Raw genomic sequence first — 24,587 nt, 5'->3', positions numbered from 1 at the left:
AAGTGATAACTTGTATACAATTTTGAAAATAAATCTATTCTTTTCTAAGGAAAATACCGATGAAACGGGGAAACACTTATTTAAAAATGTATATATATAACTCTTCAAAACCTAACGAGGTAGGCACAGTCAGTCACGAGATTGGGCGGCTGTGTTTAGACGCGCCATATCTTTCCCATGGATATCGTAAAAGGCGACTAAGGTATAGGCTTATGAACTTGGGATTCCTCTTGCAACTAGCTAGCACACATACATGGGTAAATCTTGAGAGGCGCAATTTACGTTGCCCGGCGACATAAACTACCCGCAGAATTAAAATCATGAACCAAAATATATTTTTTAAGCTACTAATATGTATGATCTAATTGAGGCATGATAGTAATTATGTACAACTAGAGGCCGCCCGCGACTTCGTCCGCATGGAAACCCTATCAATCCCGCGGGAACTCTGGGATAAAAAGTAGCCTATGTGTTATTCTGGGTCTTCAGCTACCTACATACCAAATTTCATGGTAATCGGTTCAGTAGTTTTTGCGTGAAAGAGTAACAAACATCCATACAAACTTTCGCCTTTATAATAGTAGTAGGATTTAGCATCCAATACTAAAAAAAAATTTCGCCAGGGGAATCAACTGACGCCGAATCTCAAGATTCACCCACATACATTACATTCTAAAGTATCCTAAGTCCGTCCCTGTTTCGCTTTTTTCCAAAACACGCGCCACTCGGACCCGACTCCGGAACAGTTATCGCCGGTATGTCGAGTTTGTATGTTTGTCTGTGCCTCTGCGGCATTTACGGCGCGTCCGGTGAGTGTTGTGACTTCTTAAATTCTATAAAACAATCCACATTGTTCATTTTGACAACTTTGAGGTTATAACTTGGTTTGTTTTGCCAACGGTGGGTTAAACTAGGTTTGAAATCAGCGCCATCTAACGGATTACATGCATACATACATATAATGACGTCTATATCCCTTGCGGGGTAGACAAAGGAAACAGTCTCAAAAAGACACAGTCAGTCTTTTTGAGACTGTTTGGCCACGTTCAGCTGTGTGGCTTAATAGAGATCAAGATTACATAATACAATCACGTCTGGGTGAAGACCCGGGGAGTTGCCCGTAAAAAGGATTTCCCCTTCAATAACAAAAAAAAAGGCCACGTTCAGATGAATTGAGATTCAAATAGTGACACGTTGCTAGCCCATTACTCAAATAATGTCGATACCTATATTTTAAGAAAATATAGGTAGTGTCTTTGCGCTTCGCTTCGCTCATCCTGCCCCTTGATTCTTTTTATTATTACACTGACTTCGAAATTTTTTTCAGCAACCCACGCATCAGAAAATGGTTTCTATTACACAAAGCAAATGTCCATATACCGCAGGTACACAGAGGAGGAATGCCGAGTCTGCTTCAAACATGACTGCATACCTTTGGAAACACCTAAGTAATATACATACATACATATAGTCACGTCTATATCCCTTGCGAGGTAGACAGAGTTAACAGTCTTGTTAAGACTGATAGGCAATGTTCAGCTGTTTGGCTTAATAATAGAATTGAGATTCAAAAAAGGTTTCAAAATCCTATTGATAGGCTTTCAAAATCTGCATGTGAAAGTGCTAAAACACACTATGTTTAACATCGCAACCAGACCGATAAACTTCTATACAAATATAATACAAAAGTTTTGTTTTTAGGAACAAACTTAATACCTACTATACCGATTTTGATAAAATAGACCTTCAGGTAACTATCTAGAAATTCTAAAGTGAGCAAAGACCTAAAAAAAATTTAAGAGCCTTGTTTAAAAAATTTACCATGCACGCGAGTAATGTTCCCTGTAAAAGGTCAGACGCGGTCAGATTTTGTAGATTACATACATACATAAAATCACGCCTTTTTCCCGGAGGGGTAGGCAGAGACTGCATCTTACCACTTGCCACGATCTCTGCACACTTCCTTCGCTTCATCCACATTCATAACTCTCTTCATGCAAGCTCGGCGGTTTCGGGTACTCTTGACCTGAACGTTTGCCAAAAAATTTTTAGATTACCTTATTTCCAGATGTCAGTTCTACATGGCTGGGTCAACCTTACTTAACTTACCCGAGGAAGAAGATAAATCTCCCCCCAACAACCTATTGCTCAGTAAAGTCGACGCCATGATGTATAACATTATAGAAAAAAGTAAGTTTGTTATTGACGGCCTCTGTGGCGCAGCTGTGACACCGGAGGTCCCGGGTTTGAATCCCGGCCAGGGCATGATGAGAAAAGAACTTTTTCTGATTGGCCTGGGTTTTGGATGTTTATCTATATAATATAAGTATTTATTATAAAATATAGTATCGTTGAGTAAGTATTTCGTAACACAAGTTTCGAACTTACATCGAGGCTAACTCAATCCGTTTAATTTGTCCCGTATGTGTTTATTTTTATTTATTTTAAATTTACTAGCATATGACATGTGGTTTCCAGCACTTTTAAAAAAAGAGACACTCTATGTCTTTCTCATGGATGTCGTAAAAGGCGACTAAGACACAGACTCTAAGAAATAAGTCACTATTTGAATCTCAATTCTATCATTTAACCCAAAAGCTGTTTGGCTTAATGATAGAATTGAGTGTGGTACCCTGCACCAATAGAAAAAAGAACAGGACTACTCCATCTCTTTCCCATAGATATCGTAAAAAGCGACTGAGGGATAGGCTTATATACTTGGAATTCCTATTTAAGGCGATGGACTAGCAATAACATGTCACTATTCGAATCTCAATTCTATCATTAAGCCAAACAGCTAAGACGTTATTCAAAGTTACCTACATTCTACGTGTCCACAAAATTCCATCAAAATCCGTCCAGCAGATTTTGCTTGAAAAAGTAACAAACAGACTCGCACTTGGCCAGTTTTTTAAATGGTTTGTGTAACGTTAATACTAAAATTTAATTATTTTTTTACAGATGAAGATTATCAAAATATGGATTGCATACCTATGATATCAACTTACACTGACTGCAATAAAGGTACATTATCTATTAAATTTCATGTCATACTAATATACTCTCTGTAAGCCTAAAAGCTGTTTGACTTAATGATAGAATTGAGTGTGGTTCCCGGCACCAATACAAAAAGAATAGGACCACTCCATCTCTTTCCCATGGACGTCGTAAAAGGTGACTAAGGGATAGGCTTACAAACTCGTTTTCAGGATGAAGTGACAGGTTTCTAGCCCATCGCCTAAAAAGAGTCCCAAGTTTGTTTAGTCGCCTTTTACGACATCTATGGTGGAGTGGTCCTATTCTTTTTTGTATTGGTGCCGGGAACACGGCATTTGTATTGGCGTTTTGAGAGATATTATTCACAATTCTGCAAAAATTGAAATTGTTCACGAGTTTTAGATCCTAAAAGGATTTGTCCTTTTACAGAAAACCTGTGTACGGGCTGCGTCACATGCACCTGTGTGGAGGGAAGATGGGTGTGTGGCACAGAAGAATGTAGAGAAGAGACGCTCTTCAGTAACAAGAAGATCACTGTGGCTATAGCTAGCTTGAAGTCTGAAAGTAAGTATATACATACATACATATAGTCACGTCCATACCCCTTACGGGGTAGACAGAGCAAATAGTCCCGTAAAGACTGAATGGCCACGTTCAGCTGCTCGGCTTGATAATGGAATTTAGATCCAAATAGTGACAGGTTGCTAGCCCATCGCCTAAAAAAAGTATCGCAGTTTTATAAGCCTATCCCTTAGCCGCCTTTTACGACATCCATGGGAAAGAGATGGAGTGGTCCTATTCTTTTTTGTATTGGTGCCGGGAACCACACGGCACCACCAACCACACACACACTGAAAGTAAGTTGAAGTTACTACATAATTGTTTTTTGTTATTAATTGTTCGACGGCCTCTGTGGCGCAGCGGTAGTACGCTTGTCTGTGACACCGGAGGTCCCGGGTTCAAATCCCGGCCAGGGCGTGATGAGAAAAGAACTTTCTCTGATTGGCCTGGGTCTTGGATGTTTATCTATATAAGTATTTATTATAAAATATAGTATCGTTGAGTTAGTCTCTCGTAACAAGTCTCGAACTTACTTCGAGGCTAACTCAATCTGTGTAATTTGTCCCGTATATATTTATTTACTTTTTTAATTGTCGCCAGCGGCTTCGATTGCTTAGATGTCTTCTTCCTACTGTCTTTAGTCCCGGTTGCATCCTCACCACTCTGAAGAGGAGCCCGGGGTTTGCCTTTGATCATGGATCCTGGATTGGGTGAGTCAGGTACACGAAGCGACTCCCGTCTGACCTCCAAAACCTTTGCAGATGAACCTGACCCGTATTGGATCGATCATGGTTACACATCCAGTTGCTTGCGGGGTAGACAGAGCCAACAGTCTTGAAAAGACTAAATGGCCACGTTCAGCTGTTTGGTTTAATGATAGAATTGAGATTCAAATAGTGACAGGTTTCTAGCCCGCCTAAAAAAGAATCCCAAGTTTGTAAGCCTATCCCTTAGTTGCCTTTTACGACAACCATGGGAAAGATATGGAGTGGTCCTATTCTTTTTTTGTATTGGTGCCGGGAACCACACGGCATATATATCATAGATATAGAATCCCCGTATTTTCTTGTTAAAACAAAAAATGAAATGAAGAAGAAATTAATCCGCAATGATATTCAAATTCAAAATTTTTATTCATTACAATAGGATACTATATATCGCTTAATAATTGTCAAAACGTATGGTTTAACAACATTGGTTGACGTCAAATAAATAACTTAAACTAAGTTTACTGCCGCTTCCAAGGCGTCAGTGCAGAAGAAGCGGTAACAAACTGCACTGCAGCATTTTCTTCAATAACGTCAACTTCACAATATTAATTAAACTTAGAATAGAATATCTCATCTAATTTCAGTCTCAACAAACGAACAATCTAGAACTAAGCGGTCCGCTGCGGATGTCACGGGAAATAATGTCGAAACCAGGGTGACATTTGAAGAGCTGTCACAATGGCTGAACGACACGAGAATACACGATGAAGCTGAAGAGATGGGTTTGTACTTACAATTGTAGAAATGTCTCTTTATGCATTTATACGTCACGTACCCGAAACCGCCGAGCTTGCATGAAGAGAGTTATGAATGTGGATGAAGCGAAGGAAGTATGCAGAGATCGTGGCAAGTGGAAAGAGGTAGTCTCTGCCTACCCCTCCGGGAAAGAGGCGAGATTTTATGTATGTATGTACGTCACGCATTATAATCACGGCTTTATCCATTACGAGGAGAGCCAGTCTTAGAAAGAGTCCAATTTCAGCTGTATGGCTTAATGATGGAATTGAGATACAAGTGACAGGTTCGCTATCGCTAAAAAAACTACCTAATTTATTTGCATTTCGCTCGATTTTCTTTTGTAAATACTATAAATTGGACTAAACAATCATCATTCCTTTCGTTTCAAGTACCTACAATAATGACATTTCTATTACAATAACGATTTATGTGTTACATAATTATGTATCTCGTAACAAAAGTCTCGAACTCGCCTATATATTTATTTTATTTAAAACACTTTTAAAAGATTAACCATTATTTATTATCACCTACACAAAGATTCTCTGCTTAACCCAATAATAGACTGTTAGATATTGCTATTAGCATTAATTCCGTCTATAGTAGCTACATTACAAATTGTAACTGTTACAATAGAGAATGAACAAATAAATTAGATTCTTTATCAAATCATTAACTTACTTAATACTTATAGTTTCAGTAAAGAAAACTAAAAGTACCAGAGGACGTAATCTCACAACTTCGAGTCCAGACTATTTGGCTTTTGATGAAGTTTTGAGTAATATAGCTTTAGATAATAACAATATTAGTAGAAAAAAACCAATACCAGAAACAGTTGAAAGCGGTTATGTGAGTTTCGTAGATATCGTGTCAACAGGGAACAATACAGATGAACACACAAATATGTACAATGAAAACGGAGAGTTATATGCGAGATATTCTGATGACAAAGATTCCTTTAAGGTTGATCTTCTAAAAGGAATAAAGGATAAATTACAAGAAGAGCTTGATAAAAATTATACAGGTACTTTTTTAAGACAAATTTTATTATATCATTTATAGACAGAGCCATCAGTCTTTAAAGACTGATAGGCTAATGATAGAATTGAGATTCTAAAAGAGAACCTAAAAGAAGAATGCCAAGTTTAAAAGCCTGTTCTTTAGTCGCCTTTTACCACATCTATGGGAAAGAAATGGAGTGGTCCTATTCTTATTTATATTGGTCTTGGGCACGGAACTTTGCATTTGATTATACTTATGTGTATTATATATATGCTTTCATTGCAGGAATCGGAACAGAATCAAATAATTTCTTTGAATCTAATAACTACTTAGACGAAGTTAACTCTCTGAGTATTGTAAAAAGAGATGTTTCAAAGGTGAACGAATCGAAAATTGATAATATTGCAGACAAAAACAAACAGACCATACAAGATTTTAAAAACAATGTTCTTTACCCAATGATAAGTATTGTGAACGATAAAGAAAATGAACTAAAACAATTGTTAGCCGTAAAAACTAGCCTCATAGAACTTATAAAAGGCATGGACAGTAATTTCAGCTTGGACCAAATGGTCAATAATACAGAGAACAATAAAACACTGTTTTCAATTTACAAGCTAGAAATTGTCCCTGAAACTCGAATTGCTGAAGACAACCTTGACACGAGAAGATCCGGGTCGCATAACATTGCAGAAGCGTTTGTTAAGAAACTACAACGAGATGTTTTTGAAATTATCAAAGATTTGAAAGCCTTGAAAAGATCTTTAAGAGGTAACAGACTTCCTAGAGACCTGATATTACTACTACATGGTATGAATAATTATTTAAACAGTCAAACAAAATTGTATATAGAAAAAAAATCACACTTTAATAATATAAGACGCACATGGACTGATGATAATAGTGTAAAGCTTAAAGGTATGATACTAGAAATATTAGAACTATGTGATAAAGAAATGACCGACCATGATTCTTTAAGCCAACTTTCTCATACAACTAAACGTGTTCTTCAAAGAGTTATTAATCAAAATCAAATTTACGATTTTGCGTCAATAGGTGTTAAATTAAGTGATCCCACATTTACTCTTTCCGAAGAATTAAAAGGTATTTCCAATAAATGGCCTGAATTAACAGATATTCTATTAAATAGTTCTTCTCCAGATAAGCTCTACAATTTAAAACTGCTACACCTTATGCTGACAGTAGATTTAAATAAAATAGCTAACATTCTTAAATTATTAAACTTTGCTGAAAACAGACGTGCGTATTTGGACACAGCTTTGAGTGACCAGGAAATAACTAGAATACAGAATATTTTCAATGATTTAAATGAAAAATTTAAAAAAAACTTTCAAAGGGAACTCGCGAAAAAGTTAGAAAAAGATATAGAACCAACAACAAAGAGGAGATCGTTTTTAAAACAAATCAAAAGACTGTTCAGAAATTCACGAAAAGATATAAAAAGTATGCTTCACGAGAAAGTGTCTAAATCAGAAATTGTGAGAGAATTGGCTAAGAGCAAGTTGAATGAATTAGCGAAACAGAAAATGACACAATACGAAGATACGTTGAAAAAATGGCAGAACAAATTAAATGTGAGAATAAGAAGGTCTGCTTACGATTTCAGGAAACAAAAGAATCGAATTAATAACATCCTGCCTTCATATTTAAGAGGAAAAGTAAATCCTGCTATTGATGAGTCGAAAAAGAAAAATGCGAAGAATAGGAAGGGTAAGTATTATTTTTATATATTTTCTTGTTCAGTTCAAAAAGATATTAAAATCTTGAATCCTTAATATATATTCTTATTTGCTGTGGACTTGCTAATAACATAATTCGTCTCAGCTACGAACTTTCTCGACTAAATAATATATATCTTGTCATTGCTTCTTTTTCAGAACATAATGCGCGTAAAAGCAGAGTAAAAGGCACCACACAAAAACCTCACATAAAACGTCAATCGAAAGTAACGACTCATGCTACACATGGTGAAGCAGTTAAACAAAATATTACAAACACACGCCGACTGAAAGCTGATAAGCAACCTAGTAATAATAAACGAGGTGTTAAAACACAGGAAAATTAAAGTAATACTAACTTATCCTGATTTAGCGCTATTGAGGGTATTCCTAAGATATTCTGATTCGTTTGTCTGATGATATACTAAAAGTACAAGTGAAATAAAGTACAACTACGAATTATGTTTTTTTTTCTCTCTAAATATCTTTAGAGTCTCTAGACTCTTAAATGTATTCTTAACGGAGTAGACAGGACCAATATAGCCACAAGACTCAAAAACTATGTTTAGCTGAATGGCTTAGTGATAGAATTCAAATTTAGAAAGTGACAGGTTGTTAGCCCATCATCTTATAATATCTACATAGATTTTCAACAAGAATACTTAGTAGCTTTTTTATATACATCTTCCAAACCTTTTATCTTTGGAGAAATGAAATGAAAATCATCAATGTAGTTAAAATTTTATTACAAACATGTAAAAGTACAAAATGTTTTACAAATTCATGCTCGCATATTTTTTATATTGGATAGTTGCTTCATCAGAGATTTGGTTAAAGAAATCATGTCTGGGCCCATTCCTGGACTCTTATCTTCTTCAAATTGTATAAGAGGTTCCTTTAAAGCTATGAGCATTCCTCTTGGAGAAGGTTGAACGGTAGAGAGGGAAGGGAAAGGATTACCTGTAATGAAACATAATAATGTAAAAGTGTTAACTATCACGGCTTACAGAACAAAACCCACAGTCACAATTATCGAAGGACATAATGGTAAAACAGACTGGCTTAGAACTCTTCTAGCTTAACATGAAGATTCGAGGTATTTCAATGCAATCACTAGAGATTTCAACGTTACATGAAATTGAAATTCAGAGATAGTAACAGTTCTCATCCCCCAATTCTCATCGCCCAATAGAATGATTCCAATTTTCAATCAGAAACATCCGCAAATGAGAAAGGCGCATTAAAATCTGTGAAAATTACAAACGTTTCCGAAAAGCCATAAAATAACTATAGATTGCAAAATTATCAAGCCGTCCAATGTCATAAAAATACTCTTAAATTAATTGGTGAACGTTGAAACTACTTCTTATTCATGAATAAATACTTACTGTCTGTTTTATTTATCTGTTTCGTTGCCACAAATACTTTGAACAATTCTCTAGCGAGACTGTAATTCTTAGTTTCCAAATAATTTAATATTTTTCTTGCTAGTCTTACGTTCACATCATCTTCTTTATTAAATCCCTCCAATTCTTTGATTTTTAGGTAGAATTGAACACGGTTCTTAATAAGTTGGTTAATTATTTCATCACGTGACACTTTAGCTGATTTTGGCTTTATATTAGCAGGCGTTTTAATAGCTTCGCTCCTTTTTTTAGCTAGTTCATACTTATAATTGTAAGTTCTTGGTAGTTGAATTTCATTTTGTTTATGTTTGTATAAACTATTTAAAACGTCTTCATCAAGTTTTAAGTTCAAACTCACTTTTTTGAGAAAATTGTTAATTTTACTACTTTTACTCAGACTAAGAGTTTTAGGTTCATCTAAATATAGTTTAATATTTTCTATAACTGCCATATATAGTCTAGCGTCAACATCAATTGTTTTGACAAGATCAAGGCGTTTTTCAGGCGATACTCCCTTTGAAATGGCTGTATTTTTGTAAGCATTGTTATTATTATCCAATGAACGCATTAAGCTTTCTAATTCATCAAATGATTTTGGTTCTTGATACTCTATAAACTTTCTGGTTCTGGAATTCAGTTGTTGAGTATTTTTAATAACTCTTTCCCAGACCGCAGCTGATTTAGGTCTTGGTTCAAATACTTTAAAAGCTCTTCTTGTTTCAGGGTTAAATTTCAACTCTTCCTTAATTGCGTCAAAAACTGTTTTAATTTTATTTATTCTTAATTTAGTTTTATCTTCAGCCAATTTATTACTGTTCAAGATATTGTACAAACAGGGCAATGCCTCTGCGAGTTTTATATTACTATCTTTCACACTTATCCCGGATGCTTTCTGCAACTCTAATAAATCACCAACAATTGCCTTTAAATGTAGTTTTAACTTTTCTTTTGTCTGAGCTAAATTGTCACTGACTGAAAGTTGACTATCAGTAGTAGTAGGTGGAACAGCAGTAGTTTCTTTTGTTTGTGTTGTCGATAATACTGGAGGTTCTGTGATTTCAATTTGATTCGATCTTAAAATATTTTTATTCGAAGATGACTCTGTGGTTGTAGTGGTTTTTTCTGGTTCTAAGAGTTTGAGTAAATCAACAAACGATTTAACTTTCAGAAACTCTGATAAATTCTGTATTATATCTCCTCCCGGCATTTGAGTGTCATAAACATTATGAACGAGTTCACAGTTCGTATTTCTGAGGTTTACCAAATAATCTAATACCACTTTATCTTTAGAAGTAAAAGTTGAATTTTCTAAATCTATGTCATATATTCTTTTGAGTTTTGTTTTCAAATCTTCATCTTTCCTGAGTATATTTTTATTTCTTATTGACTTTACTATATTTTTTTGTTTCTGTTCGGGAACAAGAAGTTTGGTCACTTTTTCAAGAACATTGCCAAATACATTAAGTGATTGATTTTCACTACCCGACAAAAAATCTGCTGCATTAGGACCATTTTTTGATGAAGTATTTTTAACGTCTTCTTTAGTTGATGGCGTTTTAAAATTATTTATATTTTTTTGAACTTCCTCGTATTTTTGAATCAACGTCATTACATTATCAAGTTTTTTCACTGCAGCTAGAGTGGCATCATTTGTTACTTCTGCACGTCGCACTTTTTCGATATGATCTCCTTTCGTTTTTACTTTTTCAGGATTAAGTTCCTCCTTGTTTAAGTTTTTACGTTGTGTACAATTTGCAGATATTCCCAAATTTTCTTTGATTCTTGCAACTTGATCACACAATGGAATGTTGTTTTTATCATCATCACCCTTACTCATCACTCCTGCTAAATGTTCTAAAGCATCTTTAAGGAATGTTTCTTGCCTTATAGTCAACGGGGCTTTAAATAAGTCAACTAAATCTGAAATTTTTTCGTGTTTCAATACTTGACTTTCCATTGAATCTCCTTGGTTGTCCTTTTCTAAGTTCCACAATTTATTTAACAGATTTCCAGCAATAAATGCCATGGCCGTCAATGTATCATTTTCTCTTGTAAATGTTATGTTTGATATCAATGGAGAATTTTTATCTCCGACAACTTCTGTGCCTTTTTTGAGTTCATTTACAATCAACTTAGACAATTCTTTATCTTTTACTTCTGTTGTCCTGTTGCCCATAAAATCATGATTTTTATCATTAACAATGTCTTTTTTCTCATTGTTGTGTATACTGTCAATTTTGTTATCTGTAATATGGTAATCATTTAATGGTAATTTGTATTCAATGTGTAGAGGGTTAGATGAATTAGAAACATCAACCCGACCACTTCTTCGTGACGCGGGGAGTGGAATTGCTTTCTTAGCGGCTATTGTTCCAGAATTATTGGAGTGTTGCAATGTATCTGAAAAAAAAGTTGTTTTTATTATATAAAAAAGTTGTTTAATAATGTTTTGTTAAATTAGAACTTTTCTACAAAGCTTTGCTTCCTTAAGGATTTTCAGGAAGAATTGTAGCCATTGTTATACTTGGAGGTGTATATAATTAAAATCAATATCATTGTGCTAGGGTTTGTCCTTGTTGTATCTGCTTCTCTCTGAAGAGATGATGCCTTGGGACCGCCTATGAACTCTACCCTGGATTTGGTACATCAGGTTTTATGTGACTCTCGCCAGATCTTTATTTTCCTTTTTTTAATGTTAATATTACCTTCATTTAGCTCATCAACAGCATGGTAAAACTTAATTGGATGTGCGTCCTTTGTTTTATTCTTATTGAGTAGCGATCTTTTGAACCTATCCACCAACCCATCTTTCATAAAGTCTAATTGTGAATTCATGAATACTTTCACATTTGGAACTGAGGATGGATCAACATCACTATCAACATATTTCTCCTTATCAATGTCACCTGTAAAATTAACCATTTTTAATACATATTTTCTATTAACATCTCTAAAACATACGAAACTTACCTTGAGATTTTTCAAAATAGAATTATTAATGAAAGTGCAATGTGCGTATAGAGGTTTATTGCAAAAGTGCTGTTTCTTTCGGTATACCAATAACATAACCTGAAATTAATGAAACGTGTGCATTTGAGAAGATATAGATCGGTGCAATGCCAAATCTAGTGAAAAACTAGTGACAGAATAAAAGACTAGATAACTTGTAGGTACTGATGAACGTGACATTGAAACTAATTGTTGTGACTTTATACATTTTCATACTGAGATTCATTTGATAACGACACATCCTTCCTTCACATCCAAGTACACCACAACCCATGACGCCCACCCAAAATAACTATTCCACGCGGACGAAGTCGCGGGCACAGCTAATTAGTAGTTAATAGTTATTCAATTATGCCACAGATTAGCTGCGATGTACACGAACGCCGAACTGGAAGCCATTAGAGACAGGAAGGACAAGATCCAGTCGCAATCTATGTTGTGTCGGTTTAGTTCATGACCTACGTTGTAAAGGAGCTAACGATATTTATTACGCCTCGCATAGCCATGCCATTGATTGGTCGTCCGAATCCGTTTTAAGTGGGATGTCATCTACATACATACATACATAAAATCACGCCTCTTTCCCGGAGGTGTAGGCAGAGACTACCTCTTTCCACTTGCCACGATCTCTGCATACTTCCTTCGCTTCATAAACATTCATAACTCTCTTCATGCAAGCTCGGCGGTTTCGGGTACTTTTGACCTGACTCTTTACCAGGACGTCCTTAATTTATATTGTCTTATACAGTTATAATGGTTTCTATATTGTTAATAGTGATAAATACCTATTAATTCGTCATCATAATTTGAACCCGGCCGTGGCACGTGAGGTGAACCGAATCTTGCAGCATCATCTCGTGTCTTCTTCTTAAAACCTGAAATCGTTATTACATCAAGTAATTCATCTATTGATAATACAAATTTGCAAGGCAAATTATTTACAGATGTAATGTTATTTAGACGAACCGTTCATAAGTAAAAAGATGGATTCAAAACGTTTCATGTTTGTCGGATCCTCCTAACAGCATAAGCGGCAGAGCTAAGTCTATTGGAAAGTTTACAAATATGAGCACTAGGGTGGGTCGAAAATTATTTTTTTCAAAATTCGATTTATAATAGTGCGGAAAAGATGACCTGGGTAGCGACTTAAAAACGTGTATATTTATTTTTTATTTTTATCAACATTAATTACCCGCGCATGACGTTTGAAAATTCGGAAAAATTGTTAAAATCGTATTTATTGTTTCAGAGTTTATTGTATAAACTACATGGCGTAAAATGATATTACATTATTATACTCAGAGATAAACGTAATACAAATAATAATTAAACCAAAATATTAGAATAATCGTGCGTATAGTGCGGGGGAAGGAGTGGGGAAAGGGGGCGTAAACTGTCGATCACGCGTCATTGTCTCAGTGCGTCTAATTAGTTCCGGGTGAAAGGTCGGAAGAAATTAACGAAAATCAACTACCCACTTACAAACAAGTTATGAAATATTACAATTTAGTACGACATCAGCTTAAACTTGGGAACAATTCAAAAAAAGAGCCATCCATTAATGAGATATCTGAAATAGTGTCATCTAAAGTTGAATATTTGTGGAGAAAAGCGTCTATTCCTACTGTGTCCCATAATCGTGTGATGCAATTGATTAAAAGTTACCACGCAAAGTGTAAAAATTTATTAAAATCTTTGAAGCGTTTATCAGAAGAAAAGATTCAAGATTTTCATAGAAATTCGGAAAGACTGTTTGATTTGAGTTCATGGAAGTGTAAAGATTTAGAGTTATGTAAATGTTCTAAAAACCAAAAGATTCCTAAGGAGGAACGAGCTTTTTTAATAGATCAGAGAACAGAGAGAAAAATGATTATGGGAACTGTTGATTTATTGACAAGTAAACTAAGTGATAGAAAAATTAAGCTTAAATCCTATTACGATTCTAGCGTTTGTGAACCAGGCCCCTCTCACGAAAATCCTAATACCTCAGTAACGTCTGAAAGTAGCGATGAAGAACAAACTTTGCCCTCAAGTTCATCAAAAACAGTATCGAAAAAACGTAAAATATCATCTCTGAAGAATTTGTCAACAATCTGTGACCGATACGGTATATCGGACAGAGCAGCTGCTGCTGTCGCTTCTGCTGTTTTACAAGATATGAGATTGAGCATCGACAACGAAGTAATCGATAAGTCGAAATTGCGACGAGCGAGACAAAAATTACGAAAAGAAACCTTATCTCAAGGTCAACTAGATACTATTCCTGCCTTATTTTTTGATGGAAGAAAAGATAAGACCATGAAAATCGTTATGAAAGGGGACAAAAAATAACGCTTAACATCTGTGGAAGAACATATTTCAATAATTAAAGAACCAGGATCAGTTTATGTCGGATATGCCGTTCCCAGCCATGGAACTGCAAAAGGGTTGGAGTCAGCTATATTTCAAACAGTAACAGGTCAAATGAATATGTCTCTAGAGGATACTCTAGCTATAGGTTGTGATGGGACGGTTACCAATACGGGCAAATACGGCGGAGTCATACGGCTTTTAGAAAAGCGTTTACACCGACCACTTCAATGGATCATATGCCTTTTACACTTCAATGAACTGCCCTTAAGACATTTATTTGCAAAACTTGATGGCACCACAACAGGACCTAATACTTATTCAGGTACTATCGGCAAGTTATTAGATGATTGTGAGAAGCGCTCGGTTGTCATGTTTGAAAAGATAGAAGGTATGTTACCAAACATTTCAAATGTAAAAGACCTCAGTTCTGATCAACGTTACCTTTATGATATCACATCTGCCGTCATAAGTGGTGAGTTCTCTCCTGATTTGTCTAATCGCTCTCCGGGAAAAATGTCGCATGCCAGGTGGCTAACAAAGGCCAACAGGATTTTGCGCTTATATGTGTCTACTGAGATACCTACAAACGAACTGAAACAACTCGCTACTTTTGTAGTTAAAGTATATGCCCCTATTTGGTTTGAAATCAAATTAAATCCGACATGTAAAGATGGAGCAAGGCACTTTTGGAAGTTGGTATTTTATTCTCGATATCTTCCGCAAGAATTGAAGAGTGTTGTTGATCCTGTAATAAAGCGAAATGCTATTTTTGCGCACCCAGAGAACTTGCTCTTGTCTATGTTATCTGATGAACAAAAACATGTGAGAGAACTTGCCGCTAGACGCATTTTAAAGGCAAGGAAACCATCTGAATCCCTTCAGCTTCGAGTCTTTGAAGTGCCTAAGATAAATTTAAACGCTTCGTCTTACATCGATTTGATAGACTGGCAGCAATCTTACTCGCAACCACCTATATTGACGAATGTTCCGGATGAGACTCTTCATTCCCTAGTTGAGTCAGGTGGTGATGATGAAGTCCTTTTTCTGCGGCTACCATGTCATACTCAAGTTGTGGAGCGGGCAGTAAAAACAGTAACAGAGGCATCTATGCAGCTTTGCCACAAAACAGCACGAGAAGCTTTAATTAAGAATAAAATTATTTCACGAAAGCTTATGCCTAAGTTCGAAAGTAAGAAAGATTTTAACGTGATTTGAAGATGCTTTATTTTTATTTTATCTTATTATTTCTTTATTTTTCTTTCTTAATAATAAAATTTAGTCCAAAAGTACTTTATTTTATTAGTTTATGTAGTTATTTTTCCTATGTGCCACTACAAATAGATTTTCAAATAATTCACAAAAAAATCAAAAATTTCAGTTTTTCAAACTCAATGCGCGGGTAGAAGGGGTTGAACTAGATAATTTTTTTTTCGTTGTTTTTTCACATATGGATGTGGGTCACGTTTTTTTTACTATTACAAAACGTATTGGACAATTTTATTTTTTTCCATACAAAAGCGACCCACCCTAATGAGCACCCCACTGTAGCTTTGCATCTATTATAATTCCTAAAAATTCCTTTGTATTTTCAATAAATTCTAATTTCTGGCCTTCCAGTATTATGTCAGTATTAGCCTGCCTTACGTTTGAAAGGGTAAATTTAATGCATTGGATCTTATTAGCATTTATAAGAAGATTGTTGGTTGAGAACCAGATACTCTCAAAACTCACCGTCTTCAATAGTTTGCCAAGCCAGATCCACGGAGTTCTCGTTGAGGTCCCTAGAGTCCATTCCAAGGCACCTGGTCACGTCCTGGCAAGCCCACTGACCTGACTCATCACACCGGCACTCCTTGCACCCCGAACAACTGTTCTCTGTCCACAAAAGAAACATCATGAGAATTGACTTTCAATGCATCACCCATAACCTAGTGTCAAACGCTCTGAAGCATTTCTATACACATACTTATAATCACATCTGTATCCCTCGAGGGATAGACACAGCCAGCAGTCTTGTAAAGACTGACAGGCCACGTTCAGCTGTTTGGCTTAATGATAGAATTGGGATTCAAATAGTGACAGGTCGCTAGCCCATCGCCTAAAAGAAGAATCCCAAGTTTATAAGCTTATCCCTTCGTCGCATTTTACGACATCCATGGGAACGAGATGCAGTGGTTCTATTCTTTTTTCCTTAGATTATTCAACCACTAGATACCACACAGCAGTATCTAAACTGCAGCATTTTCATTGGACGTCAATTTACAAATATAAGTTATACAAGAGCGATAGGTCTGAGTAATTTTTACGTTAATTAAAATTGAAGATTGCTTACCATCCGTACAAGTGGTGTATTGCGACACAAATGGTACACACTGCTGAACTCCTCCTACAAGTTTGATTGTTTCATTATATTCTTTAACATTATCATAATACATACATACATACGTATAGTCTATATCCCTTGCGGGGTAGACAGAGCCAATAGTCTTGAAAAGATTGAATGGCCACGTTCAGCTATTTGGCTTAATGATAGAATTGAGATTCAAATAGTGATAGGTTGCTAGCCCATCGCCTAATAAAGAATCCCAAGTTTGTAAGCCTATCCCTTAGTCGCCTTTTACGACATCCTTGGGAAAGAGATGGAGTGGTCCTATTCTTTTTGTATTGGTACCGGGAACCACTCGGCAACATTATCATAATTAAGTTGTAGATAAATCATACAGCACATTTTATGGTATTCACATTAAAGGTGAATGCAGATTATGCTTTGGTTCAAGTCATATGATGCGTGTGAGGTTTCATACAAGTTCATAAAAAACAATTAGATTCTATAATATCATGTAAGCGGCTTGGCCAAATCCGCGTTCACCTTTATTTTGTCTCGAGTAAAGCCTTGTAACACAATTTTTACCTCACGGCTAATTAATTTGAGATTCCTTTTGTAAGCGATGGGCTAGCAACCTGTCACTATTTGAATCTCAATTCCATCATAAAGTTTTACAGCTGAACGTGGCTTGTCGGTATTTTCAAAATTGTTAGCTCTGTCTACACCTTACAAAAAAGGTTAATTTCTTGAGCATCTAAATATGAAAGCTTTTATAATCCTTTTTATATGTCAAACAACTATCAAAAAATATTTGTCTTTTCATTTTTAACTAAAGACATCGCCCTAAACAGCTGGATAGACTCTTCTTAGATAAAAAAAAATACTTACTTCTTAATAGTTCACTCGTGATAATCCTTATCAGTTTCACTCTTATAAACTTGGGATTCTTTGTTAATGCGATGGGCTAGCAACCAGTCACTACCTGGGTCTCAATTCCATCATTAAGCCGTACAGCTGAACTTGGCATTTCCGTATCTTCAAAACTGAGACTCCATAAGGGTAAATGTGATTATGTGTATGTATTTAAAACATAAAATACTAATCTAATGAGCTTTAATGATCAGTGCAGCTCAAAAAAACGTGCAATAAAAATCGTGCCGTGCTTGCAAAAAATGGCGTGCTTAAAAATAAGCAATTCTAACTTTAAATCCATAAAGTAATATCAATTTTTGTTGTAAAAATATAGACCTAAGTAATTGCTTGTCAATAGCGAAATAGACCACAAGAATAATGTGCTAAATTGTGAATTAAAGTTGATGAATGAAGTTTTGATGATGACAGAACTGATAGTAATGAAATCACAAATTAACAATTCACTTTAACCATTTTTATTACACAAAACTACAACACTGAATATAAAAATAGAAAACCAGTCACAATCACAAAAAAGAACATTAATATTACACTGCACAATACAACCACTATTAATTAATTCACAATGTTTTCATGAGATTTCTTTCTTAATTTTCTTTCTTAGAACCATTATCTATATCAGTTATGATAGTCCGATATTAAAAGAATTTTGACTAAAGAATTTACGAATAACGTTGCTGTACTATATGTAATAATGACCATATGTCGCTCTTTATAAACTGATTAACTTCTGCTATTCTGGTTAAATTACTCAAAATGTTTACTTCCATCTTCTTGCAAATTCTTTATTTGAAAATATTGAGTTTTATAGCCATTGTTGAAGTTAAAAATTATCTCAATTCTTGTTTCTCATTCTAGTTTGTAGAGCAATGAATAGTTTTCTTAATTTTATTAATTTCTCATTAATTCTTGATAATTAATCAATTAGCTAGCAATAAATATTTTCATGCATCATTTGTACCGCAATACAAATCAATCACATCATTTCTATCATTAAATTGTGCGTTTACAACGTTTCTGTCATCTCATTTATCATTGTTAACAACAAAATCTACGTAATCAGTTCCTGGCTGTCCACCAGACAACAGATTTTCCTTTGGCACTCTTCTCTTCATTGCTTGAATCTTGTCTCTTATTTGGTTGTGGAGATTTATACGGTGACCGGCGGGGTGGTCGCAGCACAACGAGTCGCCTCCTGCAATCACCAATCTTCTCTTTATAAGCCGAAAACACATTGTATCAACTGCCAAATAAGAAAGTCAGTGTCGTAACCCTCACTTAATCTCTTAGTCATATAGATATTGTCTGTTATATCAATGATCATAGTTCTAGTTGTTATTTTATCCGAACAGATCTAAACATTAAAGGCGACTAAGAATAACTTGAAATCTTTAACATTGGCAGAAGGTAAAAACATCTTAATCCTAAGATTGGTTTCAAAAGGCGACTCGCGGCTGATCATAACACGAATCACAACACGAATGAATTCACTAATATACACAAACAATTTAAAGCTATCAACCTAAACTTATGAATGACGTGAGTTTGTGCAGTAAGTCAGAAAAGAGTTAAAGTAAAAGCCATCAAGTCAAATTCGAAGATCAAACTTCCAGCCGTACCGGATCCACTTTGCCTCGACTTGTAATTGTCCACCATTTGGAAGAGGCCTTCGTCCATAGTTCTCCTGATTCTATACGAGAGCTGTCTGAAAAAAGCCGGCCTGTCTTGCTTAAAGAGTTTTCCATATCGGGCCTTTCCCATGTTGGTCTCGTTTTTGAGGTATCTGTAGTATTCGCAGTAGAAAGGGTCTCTGTCGAGACAGGCGGCGTGGTTGCCGGAGGTGGAACAGATGCAGTAGAAGCAGATCTCCTTAGTGTCGTAATCAAGCAAGGACTCAATGTCAGTTTCCACGTCAAGGTCGGTATCGTTGGCTTTGGGGTTATTCGAGTAGTAAGACATGCCACGGACGCACTTGGCGTTAACTTGTAACGGGATTTCATCGTAGTGGTAGATCAAATCTGATTGGGAATTGTTATATTTACATGAGATAAAGTTATAAAATATTTAGTAGCAATAAATATCTTTGATGATAAAGAGATATGGCTAATATGTGATTATGGTGAATATAATGTCGATTAATAACATACGAACTTATGCAATACAAAACTGTTTAAAAATAAGACTATAATATTTGACAGTGAATTTAACAATGTGTAGGTAATGACAGTAACAAAAGAAGAAGTCTTATTGTTGTTGTTAATGCAGAAATTTTAAGCAAATTTGAGTATTTATAGGTACAACAGATGTCCTAGGCGTAACTTGGTTTAAATACTAACAACTTGTGTCCCGAATCCGAAAAAGTACTTAAAAAACCACGAAAAGAAATATGTTTTAACAGACCGCCTAAATATTTGAGGTTATTTGACTAATCATCGGTAATACGCAATTTTACATCACCAAAAATACAATTTTGAAGATCATTTCATTCAGCTGCACTGATCAATGAATCGTTCACTCAAAACTAACCTCTCCTTCTGACTCTGCTCGACAAAACACTGTCAACGTCGAATGGAACATTTCTATTGTGATCGTCATTAATTTTAGCCATTCGAATACACTCATTCACGTTCATTGCTGGCCTCTTACTACAATATTCGTCTTTTCCATCTACAGAACAGACACAAATCTCGCATGTCTCGCTGTCTGTGGCACCAAAATTCATATGAGATCTGCGATAACCATCGTCCTCTTCGCTTGTATCATCGTTAACTGATTGTATCCGTTCTCTAACTTTTATCGTTGTCCTTCCACGGATACATTTCAGATTCAAATTATTGAGATCTTCCTTTTTTGGCAACACCGGATTGAAATAGAAATCTAAAATGTGGTTGGTAGAAATCTAAAATCAGGTTGACTGGAAGAGATTGCATTAGCGATAAGTCCGCCTTTGTACCATGCCTGTCTCTTTTGTGCTGTTTTGCATGTTTTACTCTTATGGTCCAATAAAGAGTTTTATCTATCTAACATTTGCGATTACTATAGATTTAATATTGGATCCATGTTTATACAATTCAGCAAATTGTATGGATTATAATAGAGATTTTAAGTGTGTTTAAACCAAATCTGCCTGATGGTAAGCCTTATATGAAATGCACGCAAGTTCAATTTATTTTTAATTTACGGGTGTCTGTTACCCTTTGAGACGGAGAGACAAATTGTTTTCTTTTTTGGCTTATATGTTATAGGTTTAGGTATATTTAATCTGTTAACCTGACACTGTTATCCCAGTGTAGTCCTTTACACCGATAGCTATAGTTCAGGCTCAACCGCCACAAAGGGAAGTTCTTCCGCCAGGCTGGTGTGATGCCTGGGGAACCGCGCGACAGACGATGTTGTGTCGGAGGTTGTATATATGCTCCAATCCGTGCCAACTTTATCATCATGATATTGAGTAATGTCATGTGATTAGATATGATTTATGGTATAGATATCGCCACATTCATCATTAGGATTCTGTTTAAACTAATCCTGTAACTAGTCTACAATCCAGGGGAAGTCAGATACGGTTCCCGTCTGACCTATGGGATCATATCAACAACTTGGCTCTATTTTTTCACTTACTTCTTCCTGACTTAAGTTCCGCTTACGTCCTCACCACTCTAGGGAGGAGCCTGGGGTATGCCTTTGACTATGGATCCTGAATTGGGTGAGTCAGGTTTTTACACGAAGCTACTCCTATCTAGCTACCTTTGCAGGGAAACCTAACCCATATTGAATAGAATACAGTGGTTATACCTTTAGTTTCCTGAATGTGCAGTTTTCATCACCGTAAGAGCATCGGTTAGTGAAAATAATGTAATGTAACTTTCGAAAATAGTCACTGGTACATGACCGAGGTGGTATTCGAACCTGTGTCTTTTTGGCAGTTCACGCGGGCAACTTAACAATTCGACCATCGACGCTCCTTAAGTATACACATCCATACTAATAGTATTAAATAAATCTGTCTGTCCGTCTATTACAGGTGAAACCGCCGACCGATTTTGATGAAACTTTGTATGTATTATTGGAGATCAAACCTATGCTACGTAATTCTCCTGAAAATTCTTACGGGAACAGCAATAACTGGAAATTTATCGCGGGAAAATATATTTAAAATCCACTAATCTACTTAACCGATTTTAATCAAATGTCACATTTTAATTCTATAATTTGTGTAGCTTTAAAAATGATTTGTAATTCGGTCTAACTTCAAAGTATAAAGATACGGTCGAGAACACCTCCTCCTTATTTGGAGTCGGTTAAAAATATATCCTTTACTAACATAAGAAATGGGGAAAAATAATAATAATTTAAAATAAACTTACCGGCATTCACGATGGTAAATGCAATAGTGACAAGAAAAATTACAATTTTCACATTCATCTTCGACTCCGACTGTTCGACTTAATGAAATTCAAACAAAATGGTGGATTTATATGGTTTTACGCGCAATTTGCGACACAAATGCCTTTTCGGTCGCAAGGGGACGGACTTAGGCTAAATACATGAAATAAAGTGAGCCGTGTGGTTCCCGGCACCAATACAAAAAAGAATAGGACCACTCAATCTCTTTTCCATGGATGTCGTAAAAGGCGACTAAGGGATAGGCTTACAAATTTGGGATTCCTCTTTTAGGCGATGGGCTAGCAACCTGTCACTATTTGAATCTCAATTCTATCTTAAAGCCAAATAGCTGAACGTGGCCATTCAGTCTTTACAAGACTGTTGGCTCTGTCTACCCCACAAGGGATATAGACGTGACCATATGTATGTATGTATGTAAATTTCTTACGCAGCACCCTCTAAAGCGTCGGTGATCAAATCTGTAAGGTGCCCGCTTTAAATGCGTGTGCGCAGAAAGGCACAGGTTCGAATCCTAGCTGGGCCGTGGCTATTGACCACTGAGTATTTTCGAGAGTTATGTACATTAGTTTGAATACCAACCGATGCTCTTACGGTGAGGGAAAACAACGTGAGGAAACCTACACATTCAGGAAAGTGGATGTGTAACCAAGTTACAATGTGAACCCGTATTTTGTTTGTATTTTTTAGTACTCGTACATACATTCATAATATATCCGTGTTTATATCTCTTGCGGGGTGTACAGAGACAACAATTTAAAAAAAAAAAAGGGTACGTACAGCTGTATGGTACTCAGATTCAAATAGTGACAAGTTATTATATCGCCTATATGAAGAATCTCAAGTTTATTAACTTTCCCTTACTCAACTTTTATAACATCATGATAGATATGAAGTGGTCCTATTCTTAAATTCCAGGAACCACACGGCAAATGGGCTAGCAACCTGTCACTATTTGAATCGCAATTCTATCATCAAGCCAAATAGCTAAACGTGGCCTGTCGGTCTTTACAAGACTGTTGGCTCTGTCTACCCCGCAAGGGATATATGTATGTAAATAAACAATTTTCAATAATATTTTCTTCTAAATACGTCCCTGACGTGTCCAAGAGCCAAATAACAATGACACGAGCAATAAGACGAGTGAAACAAAAACCTTATCGTTTACACACCTGTAGTCAACATTGTTCTCAACCAGATGTTCCATCATCATCATAACATCTTTGAACCTCTTTTTTATAGAGTGGGTATAACATATCATAATCACAAGTATGTATATAACTCTTAGAATTGAATTTCAAATGCTCCAGTGTAGTTTGTTCCGCCGCTTCTTTTACGCATGCGCTTTGGAAGCGGTAGTAGTTATAATTAGATTTAAGTGATGTGACGTAAGTGATACCTACATACATACGTATGGTCACGTCTACATCCCTTGTGGGCTAGACAGAGCCAACAGTCTTTTCAAGACTGAATGGCCATGTTCAGCTATTTGGCTTAATGATAGAATTGAGATTCAAATAGTGATAGGTTGCTAGCCCATCGCCTAAAAAATAATCCCAAGTTTGTAAGCCAATCCCTTAGTCGCCTTTTACAACATCCATGGGAACGAGATGGAGTGGTCCTATTCTTTTTTGTATTGGTGCCGGGAACCACACGGCACGACTAAGTGATACCTTGTATCCAATTTTGAAAATAAATCTAGGTATTCTATTCTGCTAAGGAAATTTCTTACCCGTGTAATGACTATTCAATAAGTTACTAGTGACCCGCCCCGGCTCCGCATGGTATCATTTATAGATACTTCCACAGAAAACCTCCTTTCCGACATTCCAAACGGGAACAAAATCCGGCCACAACTTTCCGAGATTAAAGCGTACATACAGACAGACAAAATAGGAGGACTTTATAATTATGAATTGACGAAGAATTATATTGTTATCATCGTGAGTAAACCTGTATAAGTACAATACTAACTTCCGTCCGCGGCTCCGCGCTAATGAAATGTACCCTTTGGTTTGGATAACGTGGTAATTGGAACAGCATACATTGTATGCTGTTAGTAATCATAATTTAATAAATCTATACTTATATTATAAAGCTGAAGTTTGTTTGTTTGAACGCGCTTATTGAAAAATCCTTTCGAGGAAGGCTTTAGGGTATATAACATCACGCTGCAACAATAAGGAGCAAGAAAGAAATTTATTCATCCTTGAGAGCTTCAATAATGCCCAAAATAACTATTCCACGCGGACAAAGTCGCGGGCACAGCTATTAAATAATAAGTGAAAGACGAGGTACAAATAAATTTTTATTTAATTTATCTTTGCAATAAACAAAATATATTTATAAA

The 24,587-nt window shown here is 35.8% G+C and overlaps 2 protein-coding genes across 2 annotated transcripts; one reads left to right on the top strand and one right to left on the bottom strand.

The window, feature by feature from the left end:
- Positions 1 to 757: 757 nt before the first annotated feature.
- On the top strand, positions 758 to 8,159 carry LOC106140596 (uncharacterized). Its single transcript, XM_060951425.1, has 9 exons — positions 758 to 809; positions 1,328 to 1,448; positions 2,069 to 2,190; positions 2,962 to 3,024; positions 3,427 to 3,561; positions 4,913 to 5,050; positions 5,818 to 6,090; positions 6,354 to 7,799; positions 8,146 to 8,159. The coding sequence occupies exons 1-9, from the start codon at positions 758 to 760 to the stop codon at positions 8,157 to 8,159; spliced, it is 2,364 nt and encodes a 787-aa protein (XP_060807408.1).
- A 7-nt stretch (positions 8,160 to 8,166) lies between these two features.
- Positions 8,167 to 22,303, bottom strand: LOC106140597 (uncharacterized). The gene is made up of 9 exons (XM_060951424.1): positions 22,201 to 22,303; positions 20,360 to 20,710; positions 16,907 to 16,960; positions 16,306 to 16,449; positions 13,008 to 13,097; positions 11,919 to 12,119; positions 9,196 to 11,613; positions 8,595 to 8,767; positions 8,167 to 8,220 (listed from the first exon to the last, which is right to left on the bottom strand). Exons 1-9 carry the CDS (start codon positions 22,256 to 22,258, stop codon positions 8,167 to 8,169), a joined length of 3,543 nt encoding a protein of 1,180 aa, XP_060807407.1. The 5' UTR covers positions 22,259 to 22,303.
- Positions 22,304 to 24,587: the final 2,284 nt, after the last annotated feature.

This window comes from Amyelois transitella, chromosome 24 (genome assembly GCF_032362555.1).
Source record: "Amyelois transitella isolate CPQ chromosome 24, ilAmyTran1.1, whole genome shotgun sequence".
NCBI lineage: Eukaryota > Metazoa > Arthropoda > Insecta > Lepidoptera > Pyralidae > Amyelois > Amyelois transitella.
Note: the sequence above shows the minus strand (reverse complement) of the source record. Positions and strands in the feature narration are given on the sequence as shown.

Bases quoted from the DNA above. Each gene is read 5' to 3' on its own strand.
- LOC106140597 (XM_060951424.1), bottom strand. From the start codon at position 22,258: ATGAATGTGAAAATTGTAATTTTTCTTGTCACTATTGCATTTACCATC. The intron at 20,711-22,200 runs GTAAGTTTATTT...ACCACATTTTAG, and splicing joins ATTTACCATCGTGAATGCCG to ATTTCTATTTCAATCCGGTG. The intron at 16,961-20,359 runs GTTAGTTTTGAG...TCAAACTTGTAG, and splicing joins GAGCAGAGTCAGAAGGAGAG to GAGGAGTTCAGCAGTGTGTA.
- LOC106140596 (XM_060951425.1), top strand. From the start codon at position 758: ATGTCGAGTTTGTATGTTTGTCTGTGCCTCTGCGGCATTTACGGCGCG. The intron at 810-1,327 runs GTGAGTGTTGTG...AATTTTTTTCAG, and splicing joins CGGCATTTACGGCGCGTCCG to CAACCCACGCATCAGAAAAT. The intron at 2,191-2,961 runs GTAAGTTTGTTA...ATTTTTTTACAG, and splicing joins GTATAACATTATAGAAAAAA to ATGAAGATTATCAAAATATG.